The sequence below is a fragment of the Camelus dromedarius genome, chromosome 23 (genome assembly GCF_036321535.1).
Source record: "Camelus dromedarius isolate mCamDro1 chromosome 23, mCamDro1.pat, whole genome shotgun sequence".
Taxonomy (NCBI): Eukaryota; Metazoa; Chordata; class Mammalia; order Artiodactyla; family Camelidae; genus Camelus; species Camelus dromedarius.
Genome location: NC_087458.1, coordinates 15,810,337 through 15,830,864, shown reverse-complemented (window position 1 = coordinate 15,830,864; position 20,528 = coordinate 15,810,337). Strand labels below are relative to the sequence as shown.

General features: G+C 34.8%; 2 protein-coding genes and 1 non-coding gene across 3 annotated transcripts in view; 2 read left to right on the top strand and 1 right to left on the bottom strand.

The window, feature by feature from the left end:
- Positions 1-798, bottom strand: part of DCAF6 (DDB1 and CUL4 associated factor 6) — a 119,221-nt gene extending 118,423 nt beyond the window's left edge. The window contains exon 1 of the mRNA XM_064477959.1: positions 592-798. Coding sequence (XP_064334029.1) covers positions 592-652 — 61 coding nt within the window. The 5' untranslated portion in view covers positions 653-798. The remainder of the gene's footprint in view (positions 1-591) is intronic.
- MPC2 (mitochondrial pyruvate carrier 2) lies at positions 61-19,151 on the top strand. The gene is made up of 5 exons (XM_010984462.2): positions 61-470; positions 9,997-10,037; positions 16,467-16,551; positions 16,946-17,057; positions 18,834-19,151. The coding sequence occupies exons 1-5, from the start codon at positions 362-364 to the stop codon at positions 18,868-18,870; spliced, it is 384 nt and encodes a 127-aa protein (XP_010982764.1). The 5' UTR covers positions 61-361; the 3' UTR covers positions 18,871-19,151.
- On the top strand, positions 15,720-15,792 carry TRNAV-AAC (transfer RNA valine (anticodon AAC)). Its single transcript has one exon. It is a non-coding gene; the product is annotated as a tRNA-Val (tRNA).
- Positions 19,152-20,528: the final 1,377 nt, after the last annotated feature.

Sequence of the window (20,528 nt, the reverse complement as noted above, 5' to 3'; positions counted from 1 at the left end):
GGGCCAATCACCGTGGGCAGCTCCGGTTGCGCAAGCGCACTGCCGAGAGGACGCTGGGTAGATTTGGTGAGGCAATCTTTTGGCACCTGTTTCCATGACTCCTCCTCCATCTCGGCAGCGGGAGGTCAGGAGGCGGGCCCGGGGCGGGCCAACGCAGAGTCTCCGCCCCCTCAACCTTCTCTGGTCGCGGGCCCTGGGGTGGTGTACTGGGGGGCAGCCTGAGCCACAGGAAGGGCACCCTGGGGGAGAGGAGGACGTGAGGCGTTGTGTCCGAGGAAGGTGAGGAGTTGCCCTTCATTATCAGCCAGGGACGAGCACGCGGCCACTCTCCCACCCGGCTGCTCACGGTCAGGCGGCAGAAATGTCAGCCGCCGGCGCCCGGGGCCTGCGGGCCACCTACCACCGGGTCCTCGACAGAGTGGAGCTCCTGCTGCCTGAGAAGTTGAGGCCGTTGTACAACCACCCGGCAGGTAATGAACCCCAGAGTGGCTCCCACCGAGACCTTCCCCCCCTGTCCCTCTAAAGCAGACGTTTAGAGGCCCACTGACAACTCTGCCGCTGGAGACATCACCCACAGCCCCAACCCCTTACCTTCAAGTGAATCCTTGTACCTTCCCATCCTCCCTGCTTTTCGCTTTTTCTTTTCCAACATCTATCATAAACTCGGAATTTTCAAATCAGCCCCCTTTGCGACTTTGTTGCGCCCCATGCCTTAGGCACCACTCAGACCCGGACCGTGCCTCAGGGTTTGACCCTTCTCCATTTTTGCGACCACGAAAGGGCCTGGGCCACCACGAAACCTCATTCTCTCCTCTTTCCCTCCGTGAGTAGTTGTATATTGACCCATGCAGAGCAGAGCTGTCTTACCGCACCGGAGGGTTTGGAGTAAAGGTCATACTTCCGTCAGCTCCAGCTGACAGGCCTGCAGATGCGTTACCGAGTTTCTGAGTCAGTGTCATTCCTCGTCCCATGGGTCTAGTTTGTTTTAGTCTTTACTGATTTATGAAATTACTACTAACTAAACTCTCCCTGGACCTTTCTGTGTGTACAGACCTGGATTTAATTCTGCTCTGCCGCTTTCTGTAGTTGTGACCTTGGGCGAAATCCTAGATCTTAGTTTCTGTAAAATGTGATCCATGTAAGAGTAAAAGATAACATATGTGTTTGATTCTTCATAGATGCCCAGTAAATGTTAGCTCTCTTGAATCTATTGGAGAACAATGTTCGTGTGGTTGAAAAAAATAATTCTAAAAGAAACTGGATGATCCCAGTTCCTCCAACTCTTTATTCAAGGTCTAGAATTCTGTTACCTTTTCTATAAAATGGTTAGTGATAATACTTACTTGACTAGGAACTAAAACCGATATATTCAGAAGTCAGTTTTAAGCCTAAGACTTAGCAAAGGAGAAGTTTTCTTATGAATGGAAAGATTGAAGTGCAAGCCCCTAAGTGTCCCTTTTTTCCTGCATAGTTAAATCTATCTCTGCAGTTGGTGTCATTAGGAAGGTTGTCCATTTCCCTCCATATCTGACTGTGAAGCAGCTCTTGGGAGTCTGAGATGGTTAATAAATCTGATTTCGAGTTTGATATTTAATGAACTGTATTTTTGAATTATACTTTAGTATAATATTATTTATTGTATTATCATACCCATGATAAAATTGATCTTTAAGGAGAGATTTTCTATGAAGAAGTTTAGTTTAGTTGCCTTTTAATTTTTTATCGCACGGTTTTTTGGAATTGTGCTGTGTTTCGTGGCAGAGATTTCTCAGGAGGGAGGGTTAGGCAATGCTTCTGTAATAATACGGGCTTTCAGACAACTGAAATCTGTGGAGTCAACCCTACCCTCTTAAGCTTTGTGTTTGGGCTGTAGGATAAAGGCAGGGTAGAGGAAGAGCAATTTTAAACCACTTTAAAAGAGAATCGGAGAGTAGTTTTACTGTGATCTTTTCCACAGCCTTTGCTTTAACTACTTACAATTATTATTTGTAATACTTTATTCAACTTTCAGAATGAAGTGGAGTTATCTTTGGCTTGTAGATTGATTTGTAGACCGTGCATTTTATCTGGATACTCTTGGACTCTCAGTTATTATAACCCTTTGTTCAGTGTAGTGGAGGGAGCATAGGCTTTGAAGCCAGACTGACCTGGATTTGAATCTTGGCTGTGTGACCTTGACCTTAAATACCCTAAGCTTTAATCTATAAAATGGGGATAATAATTATCACCATTTAAGGGTTATTGTGAAAATTAAGTAATATAATGTCTGTAAAATATGTAGCAGTAGCTGCGCCTTAGACACTCAACACATGTTAGTGTTAGTTTCCTCCCATCTAAGGTTTTCACCAAAATGCAGTTAGAATACCTATCACTGCAAAATTAGTTGTGATTAAAAAGTTGTAGGCACACCAATGTAGAAGTGAAGAAACAGGAAAAATGTAACTGTTGATTCCTTAGCATTGAATAAATCTGGTGAAACACTGATTATTATTCCAAGAGTTATCAGAGTGAATAGTCAAGGTTTTTGCATACTGTTTTACGTAATAGTATGTTACTGAATCATTTTAAACATTAGACTAGATGCATATAATGGAGGTTTTTACAATAATATGCAAAGATAGATTCTAAATTTTTGAGATTTAATTTTATCATTGACAAGTATGTCTAGACAGGTGAGAAGACAGAATATGTCTTCATATAAATATATATTAGAGTATTGCATTATATATATAGACCTGTGACCTTCATCATCCATTTATCTACATATTTTCTCTGGCACATAATGACCTACTTCTGTAGAGTAAGAATACAGTTCTAGCCAAATGTGTGTCCTAGCAAGTTCAATTCTCATAAGATACGTCATTCCTCACACCACCTCATAACTGTAAAAGTGTTTGATTTTTTCCTGGGCCATTGATATGTGGGACATTGCTCCCAGGATGCTAGGCAGTGGCAACAGGCCACAACTCCCAGTCAACTGTGCAATCAAGTGGGTGAACAACTGATAACAACTGATAACTGGTAGTTATCATCTGCCATTCTGCATCCATATAGCCATTATGTTTTTCACTTTCAGTACAGTATTCAGTAAATTATATGATGTTCAACAGTTTCTTATAAAATAAGCTTTGTATTAGATGATGTAGGCTAATGTAAATGTTCTGAGTGTGTTAAAGGTAAGCTAGGCTGAGCTCTGATATTTCAGTAGGTTAGGTATATTAAATAAATTTTCAATTTATGATACTTGCAACCTTCAGTGGTTTATCGGGATGTAACCCCATCGTAAATCAAGGAAAATGTGTACACAACTGAATTCCATGGAGTCAACATCTATACATCTATATATATAGATATACATATATATATAAACTACATATATAGGGGATGTATGCTCAAATTTTTTTTCTGATGGGGCAGTGTGTTCAAAAGTAAGAGGCCACAGCTCTAAAGAGTTTAAAAACTATCCTAGAAGGTGGTCGAAAAGTACGAACTTGCAGTTACAAGACAAATAAATTTGGGGCATGTAATGTACAGCATGATAACTATAGTTAAAAACATGTATTTTATATTTGAAAGCTGCTAAGAGAGTATATCTTAAAAGCTCTCATGACAGGAAAAACAATTTCTAACTAGGTGAGGTAATGAGTGTTAACTAAACTTAAAATAATTTGAGTGAGCTCCTTCCAAGGCCTTAGAGAAGATACAAAGATGATATGGCTCTAAAACGGTAGCCCCATAATGTTTTTAGTGTGAAATCAGAACTACCTTTACAAATAAAAATGAGTACTTTTTGACAGTCAATATCTGTGTCAAAGAGTAACCTTTACAAGTTCTAAGGATTTGTAAGTAGTTGGTTACATGATAGCAAACAGGTGGACTTGCTTGATATAAGGCATTTTAGAGGAAAGTTGAGGGATGTTGAGAAGTAACAAACCATAAAGAAATGGTATGAAAGGGATAAGAGGGGTAGTGGAAAGTATTCAGTAAGAATTTTATTTTTTCCATTGAGATACAGTGAGCACCTCAGTTCAATATTTGTATGTGTACATATTTGCATTTATGTAGAAGTTATTCTGTTCCAAGAAGGAAGTCTTTCCCTAGGGAGAGAAACATACATACAGTAAATGACGTACTTTCTGGGAAGAATTTATGAAATATTTCATTAACAATAACTCCTCTCAGATAAGGAAATTAGGAAGTAAATTTATGTCATTATCTTATCAATATGTTTGTCAAAGTTCATCAAGGTGACTAGACTTGTTAATTTGTTTGAAAATGTGTGTCTCTTACATATTTGCTTGTGATGTTCCCTTGCAGAATTTTTCAAATTCTTCCATGAAAGTTTGAACTTTAAAAAACATCAGTTTCACTTTAAAAATCAGACACAAAAGAAAATTATTCTTTGTATTTTTTGTTATGCTTGAAAATCATTCATAGTTTTATAATAAATCCTTGTTGCTTATCTATTTTATGTATAGTACTTTGTATGTGTAAATTCCATATTCCTTATTTGTTCCTCCCCCTTTTCTCTTCCCTTTGGTAGCCATAAATTTGTTCTACAGTATAGATCGTAGTCTTAAATAGTCAGCATTTGAGGCCTTTCTCAACTTTCGAGAGTGGACTTCTAAGAAACAAAATGAAACTGTGTTCTTAGTTATTCTTTGTCTAAAAGATGGTACATTTATATCTGATGGGGATGCATTTCCCTCATCTTGGACTTGAAATTAAATTTCTTAAGAGGTGATTTTTATTAAGTATGTTTTCAACAACTCAATTTCTGCCTAATCAAGTTTTTTTATTCATCATAATGTATGTTAGCTAAATACTCTATATTTATGCTTATCTTGATTTTAAGGTGTTACAGTCACTTCAGGTATTATGATGATTTAATGACTTCATGTTTTTACTTCCTCCAGTGAGAATAGCTTTGTCATTGTAGAACATAAACCTGTTTTTCCCAGGTCTCAAAACACAACTTGACATTGTATTCTCCATGTTGGAGTGATACCTATTGTCAAATACCTTGTTTTGTCAACACTTTCTTTTAGAAATGTCAAAATAAGTTGGAATGTTTCCTCATCATCATTTCCATTATTGATTGATTGCTGTTTTCAGGAAGATAGCCTCTGTACCTAAATTCATACACGTCTACATTTGTTTGACTTACTTTTAAGGTAGAAAGTGATTAGCTAAGATAAACTTGAAGAGTCAATTAAGTTTTCCTTAAAATTTTTTGTTAATCTTTGCATGATCATGGGTATTACTAGCTATTTTATCCTTTTTTTAACAATGAAGAAACCACTACTTGTTTTCATATATAGATATCCAACTCTAATTATTTTTGTCATTTATCAGCATCCTCTGAGATCCCAGAAAAACTAGAAATTTAGAATGTCTTATTAATATATATGTGCTACTGATATTTTTAAATTCAGCACTTAGCAGTTGTTAAACTAATTTAGGCTTTGTTTTATGGTTTAAAATTATTCATTAACTAAAATATTTATAACTCTCTTGGCCCGCATTCTAGCAACCATAGTTCATGTTTGAAAGTTTTTGTTTGGTTCGGTTGCGTTGGGAAAGGGCAGTTAATATTTTAAAACTATCACCTAGCTGAAGGCAGTTGAGTAAATTAGTTACCAGGCAAATCTACTGAAAAGCTTGACTGTTCATTAACCCTGAAGGATCAACTATTTAAGCTTGTAAAGAAACCAGAACCTAGAAGCATTGCTCAGGAAACAGGTTTTGGAATGGTAGAAGAGGAAGCATCATTTCTGAAATAGAAAGAGAAGAATCCACTCAGGAGTTCAAAGCCAGAGACTAAAACTATGTGTCAACTTACCCTTGAGTGATGAAGCCAAGCTTCATGCAGGGATAAAAAAATAAACTTAGTAACTGATACTGCATATGACCCCAAGATATGACAAAGAATGTGATGATAGGAATCTCAGAAACTCAAGCTAAATAAAATAACCAGAAGAGTTTGGAAAGATTGGCTTATAGATCAGTGCATTATGGCATCAGACTCATGGGAAGAATTTTCAGGAGCCCAAAAGGGGAGTGCCACAGTTTAAGAGTAGAGTAACTAATAAGTGAAAGTCTAGTACAGCCCTGATGTAAAGGGAACCTGATGTCCCTGGAGAAGGGTAAATAGAAATTCTAGCCTTGAGGGTGAAGCAGTGTCAAGGCAAATCTGGGTCAGACCTAAAGTTTAAATATCTCTGATTAGTACCTCTCCTGGATATGGTTAATCCAATTCAATTCTGTTCAAAAATATTATTTGTCAAGGAAAACTAAGAAACAGGCCTTGTCTTCAACACCTTGTCTGATTAAAATGACAGATACACAAATAGATCATTTTGTTAAGTGCAGAAAACAATAGAATAGACAGTCTGCTTTGGGAGTTCAGACAAGGAGCATTTAATCTAACCCGGAGATGTCAAAGAAGGCTTCTTTGAGGAGATGAAACACACAATGAGTTTTTGAAAGATAGTAGGAGTTAGCCAGATGAAGACAAGGCAGACTCTTGGGAGGGGACAGTTACAAAGTAAGGTTTAGAGCCATAAAACAGCTTGAAACTAGCTGCATGTTTGCCTAGTTTGTCCACCTAAGCCAGGGTTTCTTAATCCTGCAGTGCTGACATTTTGGGGGCTGGATGATTGTTTGTTGTGAGGGACTGTCCTTTGCATGGTAGGATGTTTAACAGCATGCCTGGCCTCTACCTAGTAGGTGTGGGTAACAACAGCACCACCACTACAGTTGTGACAACTAAAAATGTCTCTAATCATTGCTAAGTGTCCCCTGGGGGACAAAATTCACCCCTAGTTGAGAACCAGTGACCTGAGCTAAAATTTCATTAAATTAGGATTAGAAATTTTATTCTGAAACTCAATGTCTTCATGTTATCTATTTCTTTAGTTCCTTATTAAACATTTTTTATTATTTGTTATTCTTTATTAGAAATCCCAACCTAATCTTAAACAAAGAAAGAAAATTGTTTCCATATCTTGTTCAAATATTGGGAAGACAGAATCATTATGTGGCTAGAGTTCTAGGTGTAATGGTGGCTGCTATCAGAACAGTACAAAGTTTAGGGACTTGGATAAAAGTCCCAGAAATTAAATATAGATAGATTTGCACTCAGTTATAAGAACACCAAAATTTTGAATTCCTCAATAGATTTAATTCTCCCAGCATCCCTTTCAGCATTATCTCCAGATTTGCTCTGCAACTTAAAATACGGAAAACTTGAAGGTACATGGTAAAACATGAAAATGACTAGCTCTTGCATATATGTGAGAAAATGAAGCTTAGTGTTGTAATTGTTTTGGCCACAAGAAAAGACAGAGCCTGTGCCATTACATTCTACCGTTTCAAGATTATTAGTCTAAAGATGGTATCCAGCTCTTGAAAAGAAAATAAGACAGATTGCAGAAGGATTTTAGGATTAGGTTTAAATGTTCTAGGAAATCAGTAAAGTTATTTAAAAATTCTAATGTATAAGCCAGACTTATCAATATGTAAGTATGAGGCTGATAAAAACAACTTATGATTTTAAAGAATTTTTCAGTTGTTTGCATAAGTATACACACACACATATATGTTTTCTATTTACATGTGGGTACATACTTATACATTAGAGTCTAAATTCCAGTTAATATAAACTGCTTCCATCTGTGCTAGCTAACTTTTTCTCCTTTTTTTTAAATACTAGTTGTCATACAGTATTATATTAGTTTCAGGTATACAACATGGTGATTCGATGTTTATATACACTAACTCTTCTTTTTATTCAGCATCTACTAGGTGATAGGGGTACAAGCCTCAAGGAAGTTATACTTTTGATAGGTAAGCAGATAATACAACTAACTACAGTAGAATATTATTAGTGGTACATGCTGATAGATTCTTAAATCCCACTGTTTTAAAATCGCATTGAATTAATGAGTTTAGCTATAAGAACAATATGGATTCGTTTGAGAGGGGTAAAAAAATACCAAGGACTATGTTAAAGAGTGGGGATAGTCCTAAATGTGTAACATTGCCATCACTTAATGATGCTAAAAGTGAGCCATAGTTAACACTAGCTGTGTGACGCCTGCCTAGAACTACTTGGTAAGGAAAAAGCTAGAGGGAGAAGATGCCATTTTTACTTTTTTTTTTTTTTTTACATTTTTCAAATTTCTCTCCTTATTGTTAGGATTAACCAACTACTTTTGATGTTAGTTCAGCCAAAATGCACCCCAAAAAGGAGTGTTACCACTGGATTCGTTTTCACTTTGTGGTGGTGGTGTTACCTACATGTGAAACTGGAGCAGCTTTGATAAAAGCACTCGAGAGTTAAGATTCCTTAAAATGTTTTTATATAGCTTCCAGATGATTTTACTTAAACAACCTTCCTGTGCTTAGGTCATTAGAAGCCAGCAGTGTATTTTATTTACCAAAATATCCCCAGTGCCTGACAAACTGTAAAGCGTGCAGTAATTATTATAGGTAAACAAATGAATGGTCTTCCCTGCAACAATTAAGCTGAGAACCACACTGGATCTTAACTCACTCCCTGGTTTTTCAACTTCACTATCTTTCTCTTGTTTTGTTTCTAAGTAATAGGTTTAAGTCAGTTTTAACTTTTAAATGTTACTTATGCATATGTGAACAGAAACATTTCTTTAGTATTAATGACAGTGATTTTCCCTCTTGTACTAGAAGGGAAAACGGATAAATGAATCTTTACCTGCTGGTGCTCTTGAGAAATATTACTGGGAGCAGATAAAGAGAAATAATATGTTATGTTTGGGTGATTTTGCCATTTTAGATGTGATTTTTGTGATCCATAAAAATAAATAATTTATTCTTACAAAGTAAAGTGGATTAAGGCAGAAATCATAATCACAAATATAATAGGATTTTTTAAATTTTGAATTTGCTTAAAAATCACTGTTGTCTTACATGAAATTGGTTAATTTTTGTGTTAAGAAGTAAATGTATTTTGATGATTTAGTGTGTTGAGAGCATACACACCATACTAAGTGCTCTGATATGTATTGGATTTAGTTTTTAACTTACCATAGACAAAATCTGTTTCTTTCCTGTCACTGTATCCCCTGGACATATGATTTGGAAGAGTTAAAAGTGGGCAGAGTTATGTTATGTGGTTAAAGAGCACTAGTTTAAGAGTCAAAAGACTTTTATGTTCCAGTCAGTCACCGTTCTGCTGCTTACTAGCTGCATGACTTGGGTAGGTCTTGGAACTTCTCTGAGCCTTATTGGTAAAATGAAGAATTTGGATTAGATCATCTCTGAGTTTCCTTCTAGCTCTGAAACATCATGCTTCTCAAATTCTAGGTTATCTAAGAAACCAGAATTGATTTCAATGCTACAAACATTTATTTAACGTTTTGCACAAGGCAGATGGGTACCAGGATAACTAAAACAACGACCCTACTATTTAAGGAACTTACAAATCTAGTTCTTCCCTTTTCTCATGTGACCCTTAAAATTAGGTTTATGAATTTTGTACTAGAATGTACAGAATTTTTACAAGAACTTTTACTAGAATATATATGGTGACATGTCATCTATAATAAATATTAATAGAATTACTGAATATATAAATATCCTCTGAGCCTTGTATACAAAAATTCGATAATTTGTAATTGCTCCAACCTGAAGATTATCCGAATGTGAAGTAACAATATGTTCCACATTCAAGGCAAAGCACTGAGAATGGTTCCAAAGCCATCTCCATTATACTTTAGCTAATTTAATAGGTCGCAAAAATACAAATAATTGGCAGGGAGATCAAAACGACTTGTAGGAAAGATTGATACTGTGGTGACTTTCTAAATATTAAATACAAAGTATGCAGAAAGCATAGTAAAAGTTATTACAAATAGATTGATAAATCTCAAGGTTTTTGAAATGTGGTAATGATTATTAAAAGGCATGTAGAAAATAGTTGGTTTATTGCTGAATTTTTCTTTTTTTTTTCTTCAGGTCCCAAAACAGTATTTTTCTGGGCTCCAATTATGAAATGGGTAAGTCTTGAGTTTTTGCAGAAGCTGCTTAAATTGGTATTCTTTAAAAGGAGCTTATTAATTTGATCGACGTACTTTCAAATGTTCACAGTATGCCTTGAAATAATTTCATACAAATGCTCTCAGATGTATCATTTTCACTGCATAAAGCACATTGCCTACTTTAGTTTTTATGAACTCTGTACATAAGAAACCTTTTGGGAACTTATTTGTTATCAAAAAGCTTGTAATTGTGGGCCCTAGGACCATGAAACTTCATTCTAAAATTTTGTGACTATGTAAAACATTAAACTAATTAGAACCCCCTAAATTGACTTTTATTATCAATTTAGTATAAGAACTTAGTTAACACTAAAATAGAGGCAAAGAAAGTTAGTCTCAAAAAGTAGAAGCATTTATCCAAGGGTATACATAAACATTTAGTAAATGGTAGAATCTAGGGTTTCTAACCCCAAGACCAGTGCTTTTACCAAATGTCAGCTTCCGTTCCTAAAGTTCTCACTAAGCTGAAAAGAAATAATTGTGGTGGCTGTTAGTAACAAATCACTGATTTTATGTTGGAAGGGCCAGTGTTGGCTTAACGCAGTGCTTCTCAGAGTGTCATCCTGAGACCTGCAGCACTAGCATCACCCAGGAAGGAACAAGTTAGAAATGCAGATTTTCAGGCCCCATCACAGATTTACTAAATCTGAAACTGGGGATGGAGCCTAGTAATTTGTATTTTAATAAACCCTCCAGGTGATTCTGATGCCTTCTAAAGTTTAAAAACTACTGGTCTGCAGGCTTTTTTGGGAGGGTTTTTTTTTTTTTTTTTCGGTTGTAATAAAATTTACCATCTTAACCATTTGTTGTAGTTTTTGAATACGTTCACACCACTGTGCAACCAATTTGTAGAACTCTTTCTATCTTGCAAAACTAAAACTCTGAACCCATTAAACAATAGCTCCTCATTACTCCCTCCCCCCTGCCCCTGGCAACCACCATTCTGCTTTCTGTCTCTATGAATTTGACTACTCTAGTTACCCTATGTAAGTGGAATCATACAATATGTGCCCTTTTATGTCTGGCTAATTTCACTTCGCATAACATCCTCAAGGTTCATCCATGTTGTAGTATATGTCAGAATTTCTGTCCTTTTTAAGTCTGAATAATATTTTGCTGTATGTATATATCACATTTTGTTTATCCAGTCATCTTTTGATGGACACTTGGGTTGCTTCACCTTTTGGCTATTGTTAACAGTGTTGCTATGAACAGTGGTATGCAATATCTGTTCCAGACCCTGCTTTCAGTTCTTTTGGGTCTATACCTACGAGTGGAATTGTTGGATCATGTGGTAATTCCATATTTAATCTTCTGATGAACTGCTGTACTATATTCCACAGCAGCGGCACTGTTTTACATTCCCACCAGCAATTCACAAGGGTTCCAATTTCTCCACATCCCTGCCAACACTTGTTACTTTTGTTGTTATTGTTGTTTTACGATAGACATCCTAATGGGTGTGAAGTGGTGTCCCCCTGTAGTTTTGATGTGCATTTCACTAATATGATTAGTTATGCTGAACATCTTTTCATGTGCTTATTGACCATTTTTACATCTTCTTTGGAGAAATATCTATTTAAGCCCTTTGCCCATTTTTTTAATCAAGTTGGTTTTTGTTCCTGGGTTGTAGGCCATTTTAATTCTCTTACATGTATTGTTTTAAGTCGTTAGAAGAATTCAGAAACTCAGTTATAAATCCAAGTACTTGAGAATGTTAGAGCTGGAATTAGCTGTCCCTCAATTTTATGACCTGAGGCAAGTTCAATTTCTGCCCTTTTGTCTCAACTATAAAATGACAAGATTAGAGTAAATTAGTGGTTGGGAGCCATATTTTACAGAGAACTAGGGAGCAGTTCTCTTTTTAGAGTTATATATTGAGAAAAGATCCCACCAGTTTAAAAAAGAAGTTTCAACATATCATCTTTAATGATTCTGCTCACACTCTAAGCATTCAAAAATAGTGATTTTTTAAAATACTATAAAAGATATATTACTATTTCCTTCATCTTCTTTCTTTACCAATACTTAAAATTCTATAGCTATGAAGTGGAATTGATTGCTGAAGTATTGTTTCTAGCACCATTATGAAAAGAGTAAGAATGATTTAATGTATTTGCAGTAAATTTGGAGGTCCCACAATTTAGAGGTTTATTAATTTTGCCAATAGCTTTGTTTCTTTGATCTGGTCCATGAGTGTTTTGAAACATTGATGGTATTATATACTTATAAGTGCTTTCTCGACCGTCTCTTTAAAAAATCTATTTTAAGTTCATGTTGAAATCATACATAATCTCCTGATGACAGCACAGCAGTAGAAACTTCTCTGTCTTGTTCTCTGATAGGGAGACTTCTCTTGTTAGAAATTTTTTTATGTACATGTTAATATACTTTCCTTTCCCAGAGCATTTGATAATAAATAATCTATGGTAGTCTATACCTGACACTTAACAGTTGCTGCTGCCAGCCACGTTAAGTTCCACATTAAGAATTTTAGACTAGAGTTCTTCAGATGTTTAATTGTGGTAGAATCCTGGTTAGCTACTTCCGTTGAAATCAAATAATTAATCATAAAGACCAACATGGATAATTCTACAAAACAATACTACATACCCTTGAATGTTTTAACTTAAAGAATATAAATATATATTCATTTGTCTGCTATCTACTATAAGGCCAAAGCCTTTGTTTGTGTATAGATCCACTGATTTTGAGTTCCACATTTCTCTCTTGGATGAATGAATTATATCATAGTGCATCCTATATAATTTTGGTTTAGTTTTCTTTAAAGCAGAGCAAGTCTGTAGACACTTTCATAATAGTATGAAAATAGAAACCTGCTAAGATTTTTATGGCTCCCCCTCTCCAATCTTTTTATTTCTGTCTTGTTTACATCAAATTTGACAGCAAGTTTTAAAACTTGCCTTTATTCAGTCCTCCCAAGTAGTCACTTTAATTTTCATAGAAATAACAACCCTCTTTTTGTATTTCACCTGTTTGCCTAATAGTTCATTTAGTTAGGTAAATTACATTAACAAGTAAAGTTAGCATAAACAGGTTTGAGGACAAACACAGTGACTTGGTAAAAATATAACTCAACTGATAGGAGCAAAAATACATGTGTGCAACACAGAATAAATAGCCCACTAGCCATGACATGTTAGCTTGTTTACAGAAGGAATGGAGATCATTGACTAACCTGGGGAAACTATTACGTGAAAGTCAGTTAAGAGAGCTTCTTTTCTTTTTGTTCACAATCTTTTTCCACAGACTGGATTATATTTAACTCTTAAACAATATACAATTTGTTGTAGCTAATTCTATGTTCTCTTCTCCTTAGGAATAAGTCAAACTATTTCAAGATTATCTATGCAGATTTTTAATACCTATCTACTTGCTTTTCCAGCTGGAACTATTTACATAGTCTAATTCACAGTTTAAAATTTTGAGGACTTTGCCATCTCTAAGCATTTTGGAATTGGAATATTCCGTAGTGGTATTTTTTTTAACACTCCTCTAAAGGTGTCATACGACTTTTTTTTTTTTTTTTTTTAGTAAAGGAGAAAATATTGGAATGAAAGAAGGAATAAGTGTTTTATTCTATCTGATGAGTATTTACTCCACCCAGTAGAAATAACCAGATGCCAGAAAGAATCACAAACCTGGGGTTCACATATTTGAAAACCAGTTTTTAATTGTTGGAAAGAGAGCTAACTTGAATCTACTTGATGCCAAACTGTCTGTATTAGGTTATTTAATATATTATCTCATATTTAATCTTTATCAGAAAAAAGTCTGAGATATGAATGTTATCACCATTTTCCTAATAAAGGTACTGAGGTTCAAAGAACTAGAACTGTTGTTAGTAAGTGATAGAGTCAGGGTTTGAACCCTCAGGTCTAATTTGACTCCAAAGCCTAGGCTGTTACTTCCATTGCCCCCTTCAAAATATAGTCACTGTGAATCTATCTATAATTGGTACTTTCTTTGTTAGGGAGTATTTTACATAATCTTGTGGTATACTCTAACCACTCTCTGGCTCTACAGTTCTATTATTTGAATAAAGTTCATAATAAAGAGAGAACACAGACCTTCTGCCTTTGAGGCTAGTAATGCAAAAAAGGATTACTTCTAGAAAGAGACTAATAATATTCCTTTATCTCTGCTGCTCTAAAGATGTAAGCTACTATTTCTTGTTGTTAATAATGATATTTTCCAGGCACTGCGCTAATATTTTTTAAAGCATATTATCTCATTTAATCATGTATCACTTTTGCAAGGGTAGCTATTAATAATCTCATTTTATACATGAAAAATTTAAGACAAAGCATTATGTAACTTGACCAAAGTCACACACCTAGTTAATGGCAGAGATTAGATTCACAGTAAGATTTTCTAAAATAATTTATGTAAGGTTAGAATGGTGTAGAAATAGAAAGGGATTTTTTAGAAATGTGGGAAACTAATATAATACTGTAAATCAACTATACTTTAATTTAAAAAAACAGATTAAAGAGGCATAGCAACCAAATATGCAGTGTATTATCCTGACCTAACTGTACTCTGGACAAGAAAAAAACCTATTTTAAAGGACATTTGGGGACAGCTGTCAAAATTTAACTATGAACTCTACTGCACACTAAAATATTAGGGGGTCAAAGGGTATGATATCTACAACTTCTTTGTAAACAGGTCAGAAAAATATATATACATATAAAGAGAGAAGATAATAAAGCAGATATGTCCAAATGTTTTAAAAAAAGAAAGAAAGAAAATATGTGAAAAGGAGCTCAAGACGTTTGTGGGAGAGAACAATCCCTAACACTAACATGTCCTAGAAAAATAAAACAGACTGTGAGCATAAATAAAACCATGGCCCTTTCCGAAAGCAGATAATACACCATAACCTATAGCCATCATGAGTCTATTTGACAAGCCACAGTATAATATGTGGGCCCAGTAGAATAATGGCAGAAGTCAGTCCCTTTCTTCCCCTCTATAATGGCAGTATTCCACCCTGCAGAAGTAGAACAAACATGCAACAGAGAAAATGTGCTTTGGGACCTGGAAGAAGAATGTAGGAGGGATGATTAGGAAGCATTTGAGAAGAAAATCACGGGACTGTGGGGAAAAGTTAACAAGAAAAGTAGTGTTGATCATAATTTACCCCTACTTACACTCCTATGTTTACCAATTTGCCCCTTTTTAAACCAGAGTCATCGCTTTCTTGAACTACTGATCTTATTAAGCCATTTGGATTTGGTTTAAATTTGTATATAAATTCACAAGAATGCATTTGTTCTATTTAGGAGAAAAACCTCTTTGCTGATTTATATTTTTCATGCAAGAGCATCTTTTGGGAACTCAATAAAACCTGAAAATAAATTTCTTAAACACATGTTTTCTAATAACATATTTAGGATTTGATTTAAAGTACTTAAAGAAAGAAGGAGAAAGGGAAGAGGAGAGGTGAAGCAAATAAGGCAGAATCTCAGGAATTGCTGACTGAGTGACGTGCATCTAGAGCTGTGTACTAGTCTCTCTTATTTTGCGTGTGAATTTTTCATCAACAAATATCATTACATATTCTTATCTCTGCAATAGAGTAGCATAACTCATATTCTAGTGAAGACTCAAGGGGGAGGGTATAGCTCAGTGGTAGAGCGCATGCTTAACATGCATGAGGTCCTGGCTTCAATCCCCAGTACCTCCATCAAAAAGGAAAGAAAAAAAAAGACTCATTACTAAACTTCTGAGTGATGCTGATTGTAGGGTATTAGTGGAATGATTCTATAAAAGACTTTAAACTATAGCAGTAGAAATGACCATGTATACTTTGACATTAAAGAAAAATTATCTAACCAAGAAACTAGAATTGTAACAGAGCTTTTCTGATACTTCTACTTTAAAAAAAAAAAAAAAGAAGAAGAAGAACACTGACCAAAAACATGAAAGGGGGAATTTATACAAATACCTTTCAGGCATCTTCCAGACCAGTAGTCCCCAACATGTTTAAAGAATATGTAAACTCATGTGAAAGAAGTATCACTTTAGAACAAAAATACAAATACATTTGTAGAACAAGTATATATATATGTGTGTGTGTGTATATATATGTATATGCACACATAGACACACACTCCTGATTTTCAAATATATGAGGCTGCTTAATGTGATTAACAAAATATAAATTAATTCAAAAAGCATTTCTGAATTCATTGTACCTTTTCGTCATGACATACATTTTCCTAATGCATGGATACTAAAATCATATCTACGGTCATGTGAAAATCTCTGAAATAGTTTTTTTTTTATTTAAAGTTAAGAACTATTACTACACATTCAAGATGCTTTTTTTTCTTTCTACATGTTAATGTGTATTTCCAGGGCTTGGTGTGTGCTGGATTGGCTGACATGGCCAGACCTGCAGAAAAACTCAGCACAGCTCAATCGGCTGTTTTGATGGCAACAGGTAAATTAAATGACTATATTCTGTGCTCTGTATAGGGCATTCAATTGTTTTGTTTTACACCAATTTATTTAATGGTTTAATGTTTGAAGTATATGTACATACACTCACACACAAAGAAATTAACATTGTTATTTATCTCTAGGAAGTTACTGCATTACAGATGGAGAAGGCAGAGGAGGGTTATAAAGATTTCCCTACGTGAGAACTGAGAATTATGTGTAGCACTGAATTATAGCAACTTTATTAAAGACTCAGAGTATAGCATTTCTTGGTCCTTTATCCTACTTTATGTTGTCATAGTTTTAGTTATAATTATTTTACTCTAATATTAAATGTTCAGATAAGACATTGCAGGTGCACCTATGGTTTAAAAATTTTTTTTTTGTTTCAACAGGGTTTATTTGGTCAAGATATTCACTTGTAATTATTCCAAAAAACTGGAGTCTGTTTGCTGTTAATTTCTTTGTCGGTACAGCAGGAGCCTCTCAGCTCTTTCGTATTTGGAGGTAAGCGTACTATAAGTATAATATATAATATATATATATATAATATATATATATATATATATGCATGCCTCAGAGGCTACCCAGCTGGCAATACTGTTGTTGTTGTTTTTAATTCACATGTAATGCTAAGTCTGGATGTGCTTGAAGCAGAAATTTAACATTTCTAGAAAGTCTGGGGGTTCAAGTTAAAAGTGTTAAGCAATGTGTTACCTAGGTTTTAAATCTGTATGTTATCTTGATGCACAGCCCTTTCATAGAGTCTCTTTTATTAAGACAACAAAAACAGTTTATGGCTCATTAGGTAATTTTCCACATGAACCTTATATCACTTACTTTCAATTATATATAATAAAGTGGGAGTTAAGTGTATAGCTGTGTAATTTGATGTTTAGAGTGGGGCTCCCATTTTCATTGGAAAATAAGGGTTCTGTGAGCATTGGAAATTTTTTAAACTATTTATTTAGTAGTTAATTTTATTTGTCAGTGACTGGTTAACACTTGCAATGATCTTAGATGAAGGCTCTAACTTTGTTTGAATCATAGAACATTTCTAAATTACAAAACAGTATCATGAATAACAACTTTCTTTGGCTAAAAAAATTGAATTATCTCAATAAATAGAAAACACTGAGTTATAATTTTCCTTCCTTTCAGAAAGCATTCTGTTCTGCAGAGTATAATACATTTTAATTTCATTCATCTTTACCATTCCTAGCTTTACTGGTAGCTTTATAATGTAATCCTTTCATAATAATCTAGCACATAATGGATGGATCAGTATATAACTCACTCTACAGTATGCCTTACAACCATTTTTAGGGCTTACTTATATCAGTATAAACTTAAATTTGTAAAATGATTTTATTCACAGAGTACTGTTCTCATCTGCCATCTCATTTTAACCTTATATTAACTCATGATAGTAGAGCTATTAGAAGACTAAGTGCCACATTTCTACTATCAGAAATTCAGATATGGTTTAACAAAAGGATTTTTGGCCTTTCCATTACAATAGCAGATTGGGAGATTTAGTTAGAAATATAAATGTTGGAATCCCTGGACAACACTATTGAATATTTGAAATCAGGACCTTTTGAGCAGTCTGGAAGGCATGGTAGGCTTCGTAGAATAAGTTCCTTCTTGTGCTTATTCAATTTTCCACTCTATTTTCAGATAGGAAGAGTAGTAAATGAGGCCCGGAGTATTGTAGAAGGGAAAGACTGTGGCTTTGTGGTTAATTCTTCTTTCAATTAATGAGAATTGAAGAAACTGTTCTTAGCTTCAATAAATTTAAGTGTTACAACCTGCTGACCCAGTAGGCTACCTGCATTACAGAATTATATTTTATTTTTAGTGATTAGACAGGATCCCATTCCCAACTGATTTTATTCTCAGGAAAGATGCTTTGTGAGTATAAAATAAAAAGTTCTAGACAACCACATTTTGCTAAATTTTACACATATGTCCACATGTTTGTCATATTCTTATAATAGTTCAAGAAAGAAAATATTCATTAAAATAATATTTATGTGTGGGAAACTGTGTATCAGCTAAGTTGTTAACTGGCAGTTGGAAGCCAGATGCAAATAAAGTCCTTAGGTTGCTTTCCCACCTGCTTGTTTCCACCTACAAGCCCCTGGGAAGATTGTATTTACAACTGTATAGCTTCTTGACTAGTGAGAAAGAAGGGATGGAAGGAATATGCTTCCCATTCCCTTCTTATTATAAATTTATCTTTGTGATTCATGATTATTTTTCTTTCTGTTTTCTTTATAGATATAACCAAGAATTAAAAGCTAATGCAAACAAATAAGAGTTCCTGATCACCCTGACAATCTAGATGTGGACATAACCACTGGGACCTAGTTTGATTTATTATTCGGTTATTGATAAGGTGATGCTAACTGTGCTAATGTTTGGAAGGCATAAGACGAATCTAATTGTAATTAGGAGCTAGTATGTGATTCAACAGAAAAAATAAAGCAAACTTTTAATAATACTGCCTCTTCACATATGACTTAAGGAATTTATCTATGGATATTAGTAACATTTTTCTACTCTTTGTCCATAATAAATCATACTTGCTCATACATACCACTTGCCTCCTTCTGTTCTTGTCAGCCAAAATGTGTGTGTGTGTGTGTATATATACATACATACACACACACACATATACATTCCAGTGAGTCAAAAGATAGTTGGAAGGTTAAATAATCTGTTGTATGGTGAAAGGTGATGAAGTAGCTAAAAGTAAAAGGAAATAGAGTTAAAGAGAATAAGAAATGATTAAATGGCTAGCAACATAACCTCAAACTATTTTAAAATATTGTAACTTGAAATGAAAAATCTTGTGAAGAATTTTTTGGGCGGGATATTGTATGAAATTCTTTTACAGCTACAGAGTAAGAAAGGATTTGTAAAATTTTAAAATACATCTAATACCTGAAATAATATGATAGAAAAACTCTTGAGTCGGGCAGAACTGAATTTGAATCACACGTCTTGTGACTTGTAATCTGACTATGGGCAAATTAAGAAAGTGTCCGGCAGAGTGCCTGGGAACTCAGTCGGCTTCCTATAAATGTTTGTGGCCTTTGTCCCCATTATGAGGAGACACTAGGCATAGATCACTCCATACTAGAAATAATCACAGCCTATTTGCTTTGAACTCCCGTTTGGAGTACTGAGCTTTCTTCTGAAAATCCTAGTAAAACCAGGCCTGTTTAGGAATGTAGGCAGAGGAATCATAAAACAAATTATTTCTAAATATGAATAAGTGACAAAAAGAAACTTTTGAATAATAATATACAACAACTGATGAAAATTTGGCAATTATTAAGCAATTGAAAACCTTGCACTTTATCTTTTATGCCTTCAGCATAGTCCGTCTTTGAGGAGGAAGGATTAGAGAATTTGACACAGGCAAAAGTGAACAAGTCCCAAAAGGTCAGATTATTATTGCTTTCTCTTTTCAAGCCATACTGTTCAGTTAGTTTGCAGACCAATGTGAGCACGTGTGCATGTGTTTCTCAGAGTTAAGCATTTAGAAGCACATCCATTATGAAATATGGCATAAGCAAAAAAGTTTATTAAAGTGTATATGTTGAGTTGGTGTTTCACATCCTTTTCATTAAAACCTGTTCTTTCCTATGTTGGTTCTCCTAAGCCCCACTGTCAGTCAGATTCATTGTAGCATTTAGATGTAGCAGTCACACACAGTCTTCTTGGTTCTCAGAAGCTCCACTGACAGACCGTCTCATGCTTCCTTTCTGCCCAAAAACTTTCATCCATCCCATTATTGAATCTTAAAAATAAAAGACTCCAACATGTATCCAATTGAAAACTCTCGCTGCCAGTGATCAATTTCACAACTGCTCTCAATAACTTAGAAGGTAGAATCTGTATACTAGAAGTCCTTCCTATCCATGGAGCTACTCAACTCCATAAAAGAACCCTTCACAGTGGTAAAAA